This window comes from Dromiciops gliroides, chromosome 2 (assembly GCF_019393635.1).
Source record: "Dromiciops gliroides isolate mDroGli1 chromosome 2, mDroGli1.pri, whole genome shotgun sequence".
NCBI classification, from domain to species: domain Eukaryota; kingdom Metazoa; phylum Chordata; class Mammalia; order Microbiotheria; family Microbiotheriidae; genus Dromiciops; species Dromiciops gliroides.
The window spans coordinates 676,283,480-676,295,961 of NC_057862.1; the positions used below are offsets into that span (position 1 = coordinate 676,283,480).

A 12,482-nucleotide genomic window follows, 5' to 3' on the forward strand; every position below is an offset into this window, starting at 1 on the left:
ATGAATCCACTTAAGCTGTACCATCATCAAGCCCACTCAGATCCCTTTTGTCCAAAAGGACCTTGGGAAAGAGACTTTGGGTGGCATACTGGAAAGAGCATCGCCCTTGGGGTTAGAACACCTGGGTTTGTAACCCATCTCTATCCCTTCTGAGAAGTATGACCTTTGGCAAGTCACTTAAGTTCTCTGAGCCTCAGTTTCTTCATCTGTAAAATGGAGAAAATACACAATCATAAGATTCTAAGAAAGAAGGGACCTTAATGGTACTTGCATGACTTCCCAGAATGTAGGCTGGAAAGTGCTTTGGAAAATTGAAATACTCTTGTGAGTTTACAATTGTTAAATGCCTTGCTGAAATACAGATGAACTATGTTTACCACTAAGAAACCCTATGAAAAAATGGAGCATGGATTTAAAGCAGGAAGGGGGTTTACCAGCCTTCTAGTCCAACTTCATCCTTTTATAGATGAGGAAACTGAGGCCCATAGAAGTTAAGTGACTTGCCCCAAATCATCTAGGTACTTGTGTCAGATCAGTATTCAAACCCAAGTCTTCAGACTTCTAAAATCCATTGTTTTTCCCCCTACACTGCCTGCTAAAGAAATTGTTATTATGGAATGGCTTGGGTCTTTTCTTGTTTTGTTTTCTTATTGTTTGCTGCTGTTTAGCAAAATCAAGGTGTTGACCCATCCCTGGCTACCTCCCACCTTCCCTTCCCATAAAGTATGGGAATCAGAGGGAAAGAGACCCCATTAGATAGTTCTAGGGAATATATGCCTGGCAATCCATGTATCCATCAGTCCCTTTGAATCAGAATGGGGTAGACAGCTTCTCTTTTTTTTTTTTATTTTATTTTTTTTTTTTGCAGGGCAATGAAGGTTAAGTGACTTGCCCAGGGTCACACAGCTAGCAAGTGTCAAGTATCTGAGTCTGGATTTGAACTCAGGTCCTCCTGATTCCAGGCAGACTGCTTTATCTACTGTGCCACCTAGCTGTCCCCAAGGTAGACAGCTTCTCAACTGTATCACTAACTTTACCCCCAGTAGCATTGTAGAGATAGAACCAGTCATCATACAGAAGTTTAGACTCGGGCAGGAATCTAAAGCTCATCCAATAAGAGGGTGATAAGCAGAGTGGAGCAAAGAGAACTTTGTCCCAAGGTCACAGCTTTAAAGGGTATTGTAACGATTGGAATAACGCCACCTGCTGGATACTTACTGTAGAAGAGTTCTGCCCATGAAGGGAAGGTCTTTGAGGGCAAGACCAGGAGTCAGGAAGTGACGCGGGCTAGTGGGAGGAGGAAGGAAGAGACTGGCGCTCAGGCTCGCTCTTTTTCCTGAGGACGCTGGCGGAGAAGGGAGCTAGAAATGTGCTCTCCCTTTAATAGATAGGAATCTAGGCCTTTCTCTCTCTCTTTACCAAATTCTTATTCTCCTTAATAAATGCTTAAAAACCTAACTCTTGCTAAAGCTTATAATTTATTGGCGACCACTCATTAGATATTTTAGACAGTTTAGCTAGAATTTTAGCCCTTAACAGTATACAATTGGGGGCAGCTAGGTGGCGCAGTGGATAGAGCACTGGTCCTGGATTCAGGAGGACCTGAGTTCAAATCTGGGCTCAGACACTTAACACTTACTAGCTGTGTGACCCTGGGCAAGTCACTTAACCTTCATTGCCCTGCAAAATAAATAAATAAATTTAAAAAAAAAAGGGTATACAATTTAGAAGGCATTCTCCTGGCATGGAAACAACAGCACTTGGGCTACTTTGTAACAGCCTCAAACTTTTTTCGCCCATCCCTCAACTGGGGACAGTTTGTGGTGCTGAGCCAGGAGCCAAAATTCCTTTTTATGGCTTTGTATGTAGTGCCCCACCCCAACTCAACCAGGACTGTTCTTCAGCATTCTAGGGGCATAAACCTTATGCTTAGAGCTAGAATGCACCTTTGAGGTCATTTGGTACAAATCCTTCATTTTACAATTTAGAAAGCTAATTGAGAATCCAAATGACTTGCCCAAGGTCACACAAAGTGCAAGAGGCACCTCTCACAACACGGTCATTCATCCTCTGCTAGCACACTCCTTGAGAGCACTTCTTCCAGATGTCTGGTCCAATTGATAGGCATATTGGGCACTCCCCCTGGGTGCCCTCCTGAGAGTTTCTGTCTCTTCTATGTCAATTTGAATCCCATGTTAAGCTCCCTTCCACCCTGGTCCTAGACCTCCTTCCTTAGGTTCCTATCCATGAAATCAGACCATCTCCAAACATACCTCCTTCATGTTTCTTGCAGATGCCAAGGGGACCATTCGGGAAATTGTCCTCCCCAAGGGTCTCGACCTGGACCGACCAAAGAGGACAAGGACATCCTTCACAGCTGAGCAGCTGTACCGTTTGGAGATGGAGTTTCAAAGGTGTCAGTATGTGGTGGGGAGAGAACGGACTGAGCTGGCCCGCCAACTGAACCTCTCAGAGACCCAGGTAAGAGAGGCCCCAAGGAGGAGGCTTCTTCTCCCTCCTCCCTTGGTCCTATCACTATATATTCTGAATACATATTCTGCCTGATTCTTCTAGAAGCCCTTAGTCTGGTAAGAAAGTCCCAGGGGTCTAAATGAACAAGAATACCATGGACAACATCCCAACCAGAAGCCATCTTTATTTGTTAGAAGCCAACCAATAACAGGGAACCCACTACCTTGAAAGCAGTCCACTGCTCCTTGTTCTAACCACTGGGATCAAGCAGAATAAACCAAATCCCCTTTACACATGACTTCCAGAATTCTTTCATCCAGTGTTCTATGGTATAGTCACCAATCCCTTCATTCTCCTTGTTACTCTCTTTACCATGTTCTCCAGCTTATCCATGTCACTTCTAAAAATGGTCTCAGAGCCAAATAAAAGGTTCCAGGAGTGGTTTCCTTGATTGATGAAGTTTCATCTTAATCCTTAAAGAGCCCCCAGATGGGAAGAGGATCTTAGAACTCAGAGCCACAACAAGGGTTGGGTGTTCAGAGCTTTAACTCTAGATACCAACAATCAAGTGCTCTGGATTCAGAAAGCAATGAGTCCTCCAGACGGGAAGTGGATTCAAACCCATCTCACTCTGAATTCAGTGCAGTTTCCATTTTACCACATCACCTTCTCCAGGGGACAAATCACAAATCCATACTATGGATTCAGTAGGAGAAGGAAAAGGAAAAAAAGAGGAAGAAAAAGACAAAGAGGAGAAAGAGAGAGGAAAGGAAGGAGGCAGGAAGGGACAAGGGAGAGGAGATCAGAAAGGGGAAAGAGAGAGTCAAAGAGGAGGCACAAATAGGCAGGGGAAAAGACACAGGAAGGGGGGTGATTCAGACTGATTGCGAAGCTATTTTCCTCTTTCAGAACGACTGTCACTGATCAGGCTTGAGAAGTGACAGTTTGTTTTCCCTGATTGCTCCCATACAGCCTAAAATAATCCAGGCAGATGCACCTGGGCTCATGAGTCTCCACTATTCTCTGTCTTCAAGGCCCAACTTTAGCAGCTAAAAAGCCAGCCCAAGAATATGGGTGGTAAAGGATGCCAGAGGTGAAAGGACAGAGCTACACAAGGACCAAGGTCCTCAAACCCTTCACTTTGGGGATAGTTAGTGCAGGTGGGCAACCTTAGAACTCCAGTCCTTCTCAGAACTTCCCTGGCATGATGTTGCTGAAACTGACTTTTAGAAGGAGGCACATAGCATCGATGCTCCAAACTGTAAGAGATGCTCAGAGATCCTGCTTTTTAGAGGGGGGGAAATGAGGCCAAGAAAGGGGAAATGATCTACTCCATGTCACACATGGAGAATCAGTGGCAGATCCAGGTTTCCTGCCTCCTGCTTCCACTCTGCCCCAAAGCTGCCCCTGACAATGGTCAGATCACCAAGTTGTGACATTGACAAAGTCCAATGACCTCTTCTCTGTCCTTTACATACACACACACACACACACACACACACACACACACACACACACACAACGTAAATCAAATCCTCCCCTCCTTCAGGAAACTTTCTTTCATCATGCCAACCCACATGGATCCTATCCTTTCTCTGAACTCCTGCAGAAAACTTCACACATTCCTGGACTTGTAGTTAGCAAGACCTAAGTTCAAATCCTGCCTCAGACATTTGCTAGATATGAGACCCTGGTCAAGTCACTTAACACCCATTGATATCAGTTTCCTTACTTTAAAATGAGTTTAATAACACCATCTACCTCCCAGCATTGCTGTGAAGATCAAATGAAAAAATGTATGTCTATATGCATGTGTATATATATATATATGTATATGTATATAGGTCTTTAAACCTCAAATTATTTAAATCATTACTACCATCACCATCACCACCAACCTCATTCTACACTGTCTCATTCTGTCCTCTGCTTGCTCCACATGTATGTGTCTTGAGAAAGCCAGGAACTGTGTCTTTTTCTCCTATCTCCCCCACCACACACAGCACAGGACTGCACATGTAGGAGATTCTGGATAAATATTCATTGACTTTTATTGATTTATCACAATAATTGCATTATCATTACTAATTTTTTTTTGGTGGGGCAATGAGGGTTAAGTGACTTGCCCAGAGGCACACAGCTAGTAAGTGTCAAATGTCCGAGGTTGGATTTGAACTCAGGTCCTCCTGAATCCAGGGCCGGTGATTTATCTACTGCACCACCTAGCTGCCCCCATCATTCCTAATTATTACCAAAGTATATACCAAGGCACATAGTAGGCACTTAATAAATGTTGATTGATAATATAATAACATTAATATGTTGAATTGAATTCATCATCATCTCTCTCACTTCAAGCCTTGGTCTTTGCTCGTCTAGGAGAAGAGGAAGGAAGGATGAGAGAGGCCAAGGACAGAAATGAAGTGGTTCTCACTTTGTTCATTCCCTTGTGTTTCCCCCATCATTTCCCTCTTGCTGATGATGTCCAAAGCTACATCGGCTGTCCAGGACACACATGTCACTTCTGGTATATCTCCCATTCTCACTCATCCAGTTTGAATGAAAAATAGATTCTTTCCCTTTCCTCACATTATCCTTTAGAGATCAGGCTGAAGGGAAGTGTTCCATATGTGGGAGGGTCTTTAAATAACTGATTTCAGCCCAGCACCAACTACCTTGAGTAAAAACAGAAAACAAAGGGCAGATAAAACTGAGATAATGAGATGTTTGACTGAAAACACAACCATAGCCTGGTGAAGTTCTATGAAGTTAGAACAAGTTCTTTGACAGGATTGAATGGATTGGCTGGATGGAAATTGGCCAAGACCTTAGATAGCTAAGCCTGCTGGTTCTAAGCTCAGTCAGTTCCAGTCAATCCAGGTTTTGAGCAACTTTATCAAAGGTGACCCCTACATTGCCAGGCTATGGCATTTGGGGAAATTTTTCATTTCTTTTTTTTTAATTATGAAAGTATTTTATTATTTTCCAGTTACATGTAGAGATAGTTTTCAACATTTGTTTTTATAAGATTTCTAGTTTCAAATTCCCCCCCTCCCCTCCCTCCTCCCCTCCACAAGACAGCAAGTAATCTGATATGGGTTATATATGTACACTAACATTAAACATATTTCTGCATTAGTCATGTTATAAGAGAAGAATCAGAGCAAAAAGGAAAAACCTCAAAAAAGAAAAACAACAGCACCAAAAACAAAAGAAATAGTATAATCCAATCAGCATCCATATTCCACAGTTCTTTTTTTTTTTTTCTGGATTGGAGAGCCTTTTCCATCATGAGACCTTTGGAACTTTCTTATAGCATTGTATTGGTGAGAAGAATCTAATCTATAACAGATGATCAACACATAATGTTGATGATACTGTGTATAATGTTCTGGTTCTGCTCATCTCACTCATCATCAGTTCATGAAAGTCCTTCCAGGTTTCTCTGAACTCCTCCTGCTCATCGTTTCTTACAGCACAATAGAATTCCAGTACATTCATATACCACAGTTTGTTCAGACATTCCCCAATTGATGGGCATCCCCTCAATTTCCAATTCCTTGCCACCACAAAAAGAGCAGCTATAAATATTTTTGTACATGTGGGTCCTTTCCCCTTTTTATGATCTTTTTGGGTAAAAGACCCAAAAGTGGTATTGCTGGGTCAAAGGGTATACACAGCTTTATAGCCCTTTGGGCATAATTCCAGATTACCCTCCAGAATGGTTGGATCACTTCACAGCTCCACCAACAATGCATTAGTGTTCCAATTTTTCCACAGCTTCTCCAACATTTATTATTTTCCTTTTTTGTCCTATCTGATAGGTGTCAGGTGGTACCTCAGAGTTGTTTTAAGTGAAATTTTCCATTTCTTGCCTACTTCTAACTGTGGTGCTAGTGATGGCTCTGATGGTCTCCCATGTAAAACTCCCCTTGGGAAGGGCAACCATACTTTTGTGCCAGGATGGAAAAGTAAGAAGGCACTGAGAAGACATTGCCAGGGAGCCGCCTTCCTTCCTTGCCCCACCTTTGAGGCTACGAATAGCTGCTGTTGCCTCCCAGACCCCTCTCTGCCTGCTGAGCTCCCCTCCCAGTCTCAAAAGCACCAGTCTTGAGGGCCCTGCTTTCAACAGCTTAAATACCTCAAGGAATCTCAGTGTGTGCTTCCTTCCCCGGGGCTGATACTCTCTGCCCCACCTCCAGCAAGGGCCAGGCCTCCAATATCATAAACACTATATCCCATAGAAGTCCCAGATGAATATATCTCTAATTGTTGCTAGGCTCTATGACTAGCCCCTCTCTGGAGACAATACCGAACTCTGGCATCTCTCTTCTTGGCATAAACCATTTCCATGAGTTTGGGACAGGGTCTTTTCTTTTGCTCATGATGCCCTATCCCTTCCCACCTTCACAATAAAATGATAGGCCATCTTTTTGTTGTTGTTCAGTCATTTCAATTATGCCTGACTCTTCATGACCCCAGTTGGGGTTTTCTTGGCAAAGCTACTGGACTACTTTGCCATTTCCTTCTCCAGTTTGTTTGACAGGTGAGGAAACCGAGGCAAACAGGGTGAACTGACTTGCCCAGGATCACACAGTTAGGAAGTGTCTGAGGCCACATTTGAACTCAAGTCCTCCTGACTGCAGAACCTGCACTCTATCCACAATGCTACCTAGCTGCCCCAGGTCATCTTTACTTTTCTTTTTAAGATGTATAGTAAAATATTTTAATTTTACATCATCTTTATTTCCAAATATATTCTTCTACTATCACCTGCCCAGAGAGTCATCCCTTATAACAAAGAAGAAAAAAAAAGGTGGGGAAAAGCTATTAGGCGAAATCAGTCAACATATTAACTGAGTCTGAAAATGTATGCAGCATCCCACACCCATAGTTCCCCACCTTTGCAAAGAAGGGGCATAGATGCATCCTTTTCTTCTCTTCTTCAGGAACAAGCTTGGTTATTATGCTTGCAGTTTTATAAGAGCTCAGTCATAATGTTACCATTTTTAAAAAGAAATGAACTTAATTTTTTCCCAAAAAAACCAAGTATTTCCCCAATGTTATATTTTTGTTTTGTTTTTGTGGGGCAATAAGCATCACACAGCTAGTCAGTGTCAAATGGCTGAGGCTGGATTTGAACTCAGGTCCTCCTGAATCCAAGGCTGGTGCTTTATCCACTGCACCACCTAGCTGCTACCCCCCTCAATGTTATCTTGAACAAGCCCCTTCCTCCTTCTAGGTCTCGGTTTCCCTTTTTGTATAATGAATGGGATAGATTAGATTACCTCCTAGGTCCCTTTTAGCTCCAAATTTTTTGTATGATGTCTTATGTGACATTTTATAACTAATGTGGTAAGATTTTATTCTCTATGATCAAAAGACTGATAGGACTCTATCCAGATTCTTGTGTCAACCTTAAAGGCTCAAAGAGCTCAAAAGGGACCTAAGAAGCCATCTAGTCTGACCCCCTCATTTTTCGTATAAGGAAACTGAGAACTGAAGAAATAAAGAACTAAAGTAATTTGCCCAAAGTCACCAGGTGGCAAGTATAAGAGAAAAGACTAGAATCAAAGGTTCTCTGACTTCTGTCTACTGAGCTCTGGCCTTCCCTGTGCTCATCACACACACACACACACACACACACACACACACACCATTACAAAGCTATCATAGATTCAAGGCATTCTAAGGGGTCAATATCCACCTTATCCAGAGCTCACAAGCCCACACCAATGTGTCTTCTTTTACCAAACCAACCAGAAAGCACACATTAGTTCAAAGCAAGTAACATTTAATCAAATAGTACAGAAAAAAATGACAGGGAATATCTTTACAGCCCCTGCCACAAGTTGCCATATCACTTATCTATGCTCCCCCAGGTTACTATGCCTCCAGTAGGGAAGGGGATACATGCAGGGAACACATACAGTTAGAGAACATGGAAAAGGAGAAAGGGAACAAGCATTTATTAAGCACCTACTATGCACCAGGCACTGTCCTAAGAGCTTTATGAATATTGTCTCATTTGAGACTCACAACCCTATAAGATGGAAGCAGCTATGATTTCCATTTTACATTGGAAGAAAGAGAAGCTAGATGTTGCAGTGGATAGAGCACTGGCCCTGAAGTTGGAAGCACCTGAGTTCAAATCTGACCTCAGACACTTACTAGCTGTGTGACCCTGGACAATTCACTTCACCACAATTGCCTTAAGACCTCCAAGGTCATCTCCAATGTCCTTGGTATATATCTAGCCACTGAATCCAGATGACTCTGGAGAAGAGATCAAGGTTGGTGACTTTGCACAGCCCTCCCTCACTTAAATCCAATTTGCTGCATGTCATGACATCACCCCGATGTCATGGTGCTCTTCCAGATCAAAGGACAAACAACAACAACATTTGAAGAAACCAAGGCAGATAGAAGTTAAATGACGTGTGCAGAGTCACAGAACTATTAAGCATCTGATGGCAGATTCAAATTCAGACCTTCCTGATTCCAGGGCCAATGCTCTATCCACTGGGAATGTTGGGTTGGGGATACATGGGAAAAATGAACACATGGGACGAATGTGATCGGGGAACATGTATGAAGGGGTAAGTACACACTTAAGAAATTTGCGTGGCTAGAGCAACTCATGTGCCACAAGGCTATAGGACCGAAGGTATCTTTACTGAATCAGTTCTTTCTCTTGCTTTTGCTGGGCATTTCCAGTGACTTCTTGGTGTCTGCCCTGCTGTTCTCTGCTAAATTCCCCTGGTCTCTGATTGCTCTGTGCCCTATTTAGTTTTTATGGCTCTTCACTCTGTGGAAGGGGAGTGAGTACCAGCTCCTTAATGAAGGGAAATTTTAAGTTCTTTGGTGTGTAGATGCCAGCCAGCAGAATGCAGCCAGCTAGCTAGTTAGAAAAACCCTTGGGGTTTTTTTAGACTATCCTTTGAACTTGGAGGATAGGGAATACAATTAGGAAAATAGCGGGTTTGAGATGAGAAAATGTCAGTTTGAAGCTACCTGTGTGAGCTCAGGCAAGTCACTTAACCTTAATATTCACTTGAGGTTCTTTTAAGCATATATACTAAAGTATCAACCCTGCCTTCTGTGTTTGTGTTCCATTCTGAACTCTTTTCTATTCACATAAATGTATTTTAAATATTTTATTGAAGCATTTTTTTACATCAGTACCACTACTGATCTCCCCCACCCCCAACATCTTTTCTCTCCTCCCTAAATGTAAAAGGCTTGCCTGGTAACCAATAAGTACAGCTGAACAAAACAAATTCACCCATTGGGTGGGTCAACTGCCAAAATGTATATCTCTTTTACCACCTATAGTCCAACATTCTTCTGTGAATAGGGAAGTGCTCTGTAGTCATGGCTGGTCATCTCAGAGAATAGAGTTCTTAAGGCTTTCAAAGTCATTTGTCTTTACAATGTTGATACTGTATTAGTTGCTCTCCTGGTTCTACTGGCTTCACTCTGCATTAGTTCATACAAGTCTTTCCAGGTTTCTCTGAAATCATCTTCTTTAACATTTTTTTTAAAAATAGTGCAATAATATTCCACTGGGGCAGTTAGATGGCCCAATGGATAGAGTACCCAGCCTGAAGTCAGGAAGACCCGAATTCAAATCTGATCTCAGACACTTACTAACTATGGGACCTTGGGCAAGTCACTTAATGCTATTTGCCTCAGTTTCCTCCTCTCTAAAATGAGCTGGAGAAGGAAACAAGGGGCAGCTAGGTGGCGCAGTAGATAGAGCACCGGCCCTGGATTCAGGAGGACCTGAGTTCAAATCCAGCCTCAGACCCTTGACACTTACTAGCTGTGTGACCCTGGGCAAGTCACTTAACCCCAATCGCCTTACCCAAAAAAAAAGAAAGAAAGAAAGAAAGAAAGAAAAGAAATGGCAAACCACTCCAGTACCTCTGCCAAGAAAACCTCATTGTGGTCACAAAGAGTTGGACATGACTGAAACAACTGAACAACAACAACAAAAATATTTCATTATATTTAGATTCCATAATTTGTTCAGTTATTTCCCACTTGATAGGTATCCCCTTTGCTTCCAATTCCTTGCTACAATAAGAACTACTATAAATATTTTGGGGTCTTTTTAGCAGTTCTTTGATCTTTTGGGGGTATGTGCCTAGTACTGGCATCACTGGGTCAAAGTGTTCATAGTTTAGTTTAGTTGGTTATAGTTACAAATTGCTTTTCAGAATGGCTAAACAAATTTCTAGCTTCACCCTCAGTGTATCCTTAGGTCTTCATGACTTTTAAGAAAGACATGGATAAATAAACCAGAGGTTGCCCACAAGAGGGCCACCATTTCAAGCTCCAACACAGTGCCTGCTCTCCCTCAGCCCCTCCAACAATGAGCATTCTCCCTTTTTGTCATGTTCTCCAATCCAATACACTTGAGGAAGTTCTTCTCATTTGAACTTCTCTACTCAAAAGTCTTCCATGCTGGGGCAGCTAGGTGGCACAGTGGATAGAGCACTGGCCCTGGAGTCAGGAGTACCTGAGTACAAATCTGGCCTCAGACACTTAACACTTATTAGCTGTGTGACCCTGGGCAAGTCACTTAACCCCAATTGCCTCACTAAAAAAAAAAATCTTCCATGCTTCCTGTTGAAGTTAGCCTTGCATTTATGACTCTTGTGTGCCTTTCCTATTCTTTCCCTCCAAACGCTCTCTGGGATAGTCACCCACTAGCTCTCCCTACACCTGACATTATGCCTCCCACCCACAGGCCTTTGCAATGATTGTCTCCCCTGGCTTTTCAAACCTTAATGTTATTATTACCATTATTATCTTCTGTGGATGCATTATGTTCTCAAAGTACAATCTGGTTCCCAAAGAGGAGGGACTGGGTTTTTCTGTCTTTGTATGTGCTTTGTACCCAGAAAGCCTGTCAGTTGACCCTAATAAGGAGAAATTTAGTAGATAGCTATAAAGTCTTTGGGATAGCTAGGTGGCGCCACAGTGCATAGAGTGCCCCACCTAGAGTCAGGAATATTTTCTCAAGTTCGAATGTGACCTCAGACACTTGCTAGCTGTGTGACCCTGGGCAAGTCACTTAACCTTGTTGGCTTCAGTTCCCTCATCTGTAAAATGAGCTGGAGAAGGAAATGGAAAAGCACTCCAGTATTTTTGCTAAGAAAGCCCCAGGAGATCACAAAGAGTCGAACTCCACTAAAACAACTGAACAACAATAAAATTATGTGCCAGGCACTGTGCTAAACTGAGGCTGAATGTAATCAAAAACACCCTACCAATTATGGTTATCCAAATATGGAGCATTGTGCCTTAGGCAGTAGGGTGTTCCCATTCACTGAAGGTTTGGGAGCAAAGGTTGGGTGACGATGCGTTGATTATGATGTAAAGGAGATCTTTGTTCACGCATGAGTCTAACTAGATGACTAGAAAGGCAGAGATCTGGAATCAAAGGACCTAGGTTCAAATCCTGCCTCTGACTGTTAAAACCTGTCATTTCCCTTCTCTGAGACTCAGTTTCCTCTTCTGTAAAATAAGAGGGTCGAACTACATGACCTCCAAGATATTAACCCTGTGATAGGCTATGCTATAAGAGGAAAAAAAGAGATGAGGGAAGACCAGGCTTCTACCCCCGGGAATTTTGAATGATAAGGATTGGAAGCAATGATGATGGAGATGCAGTGAGGATGATGATGATGATTGTAAGGAAAACAATGGGTAGTGCTTTCAGGATGTAACTTGGATCTGGCGGCCTTTATATACGCCTCACCCCAGAACAAGAGTCTAGGCTCTATACCTACATCTAGAATTCTCAATGACAGATTATTCAAGACAATGGCCAGCAGAGGGAGCCTCTAGTCACCATGGTGTCCTGTTCTTGAGGTCCTTCAGGTGGAAAAACAAAAGGCTGGAACCACACAATTCTCTCTGTCTTTCAGAAGGAAGAAGTCCAGAGAGGGACGGGATGGGATTGGCCACAGGATCACAGACTTAGGGCTGGAAGGAGCCTT

The 12,482-nt window shown here is 42.7% G+C and overlaps 1 protein-coding gene across 2 annotated transcripts in view; it reads left to right on the forward strand.

The window, feature by feature from the left end:
* ATP6V1B1 (ATPase H+ transporting V1 subunit B1) overlaps positions 1 to 12,482 on the forward strand; it is an 81,296-nt gene that overhangs the window by 21,433 nt on the left and 47,381 nt on the right. For both annotated transcript variants that reach the window (XM_043990018.1, XM_043990017.1), the window contains exon 2: positions 2,294 to 2,481. In XM_043990018.1, coding sequence (XP_043845953.1) covers positions 2,294 to 2,481 — 188 coding nt within the window. The remainder of the gene's footprint in view (positions 1 to 2,293; positions 2,482 to 12,482) is intronic.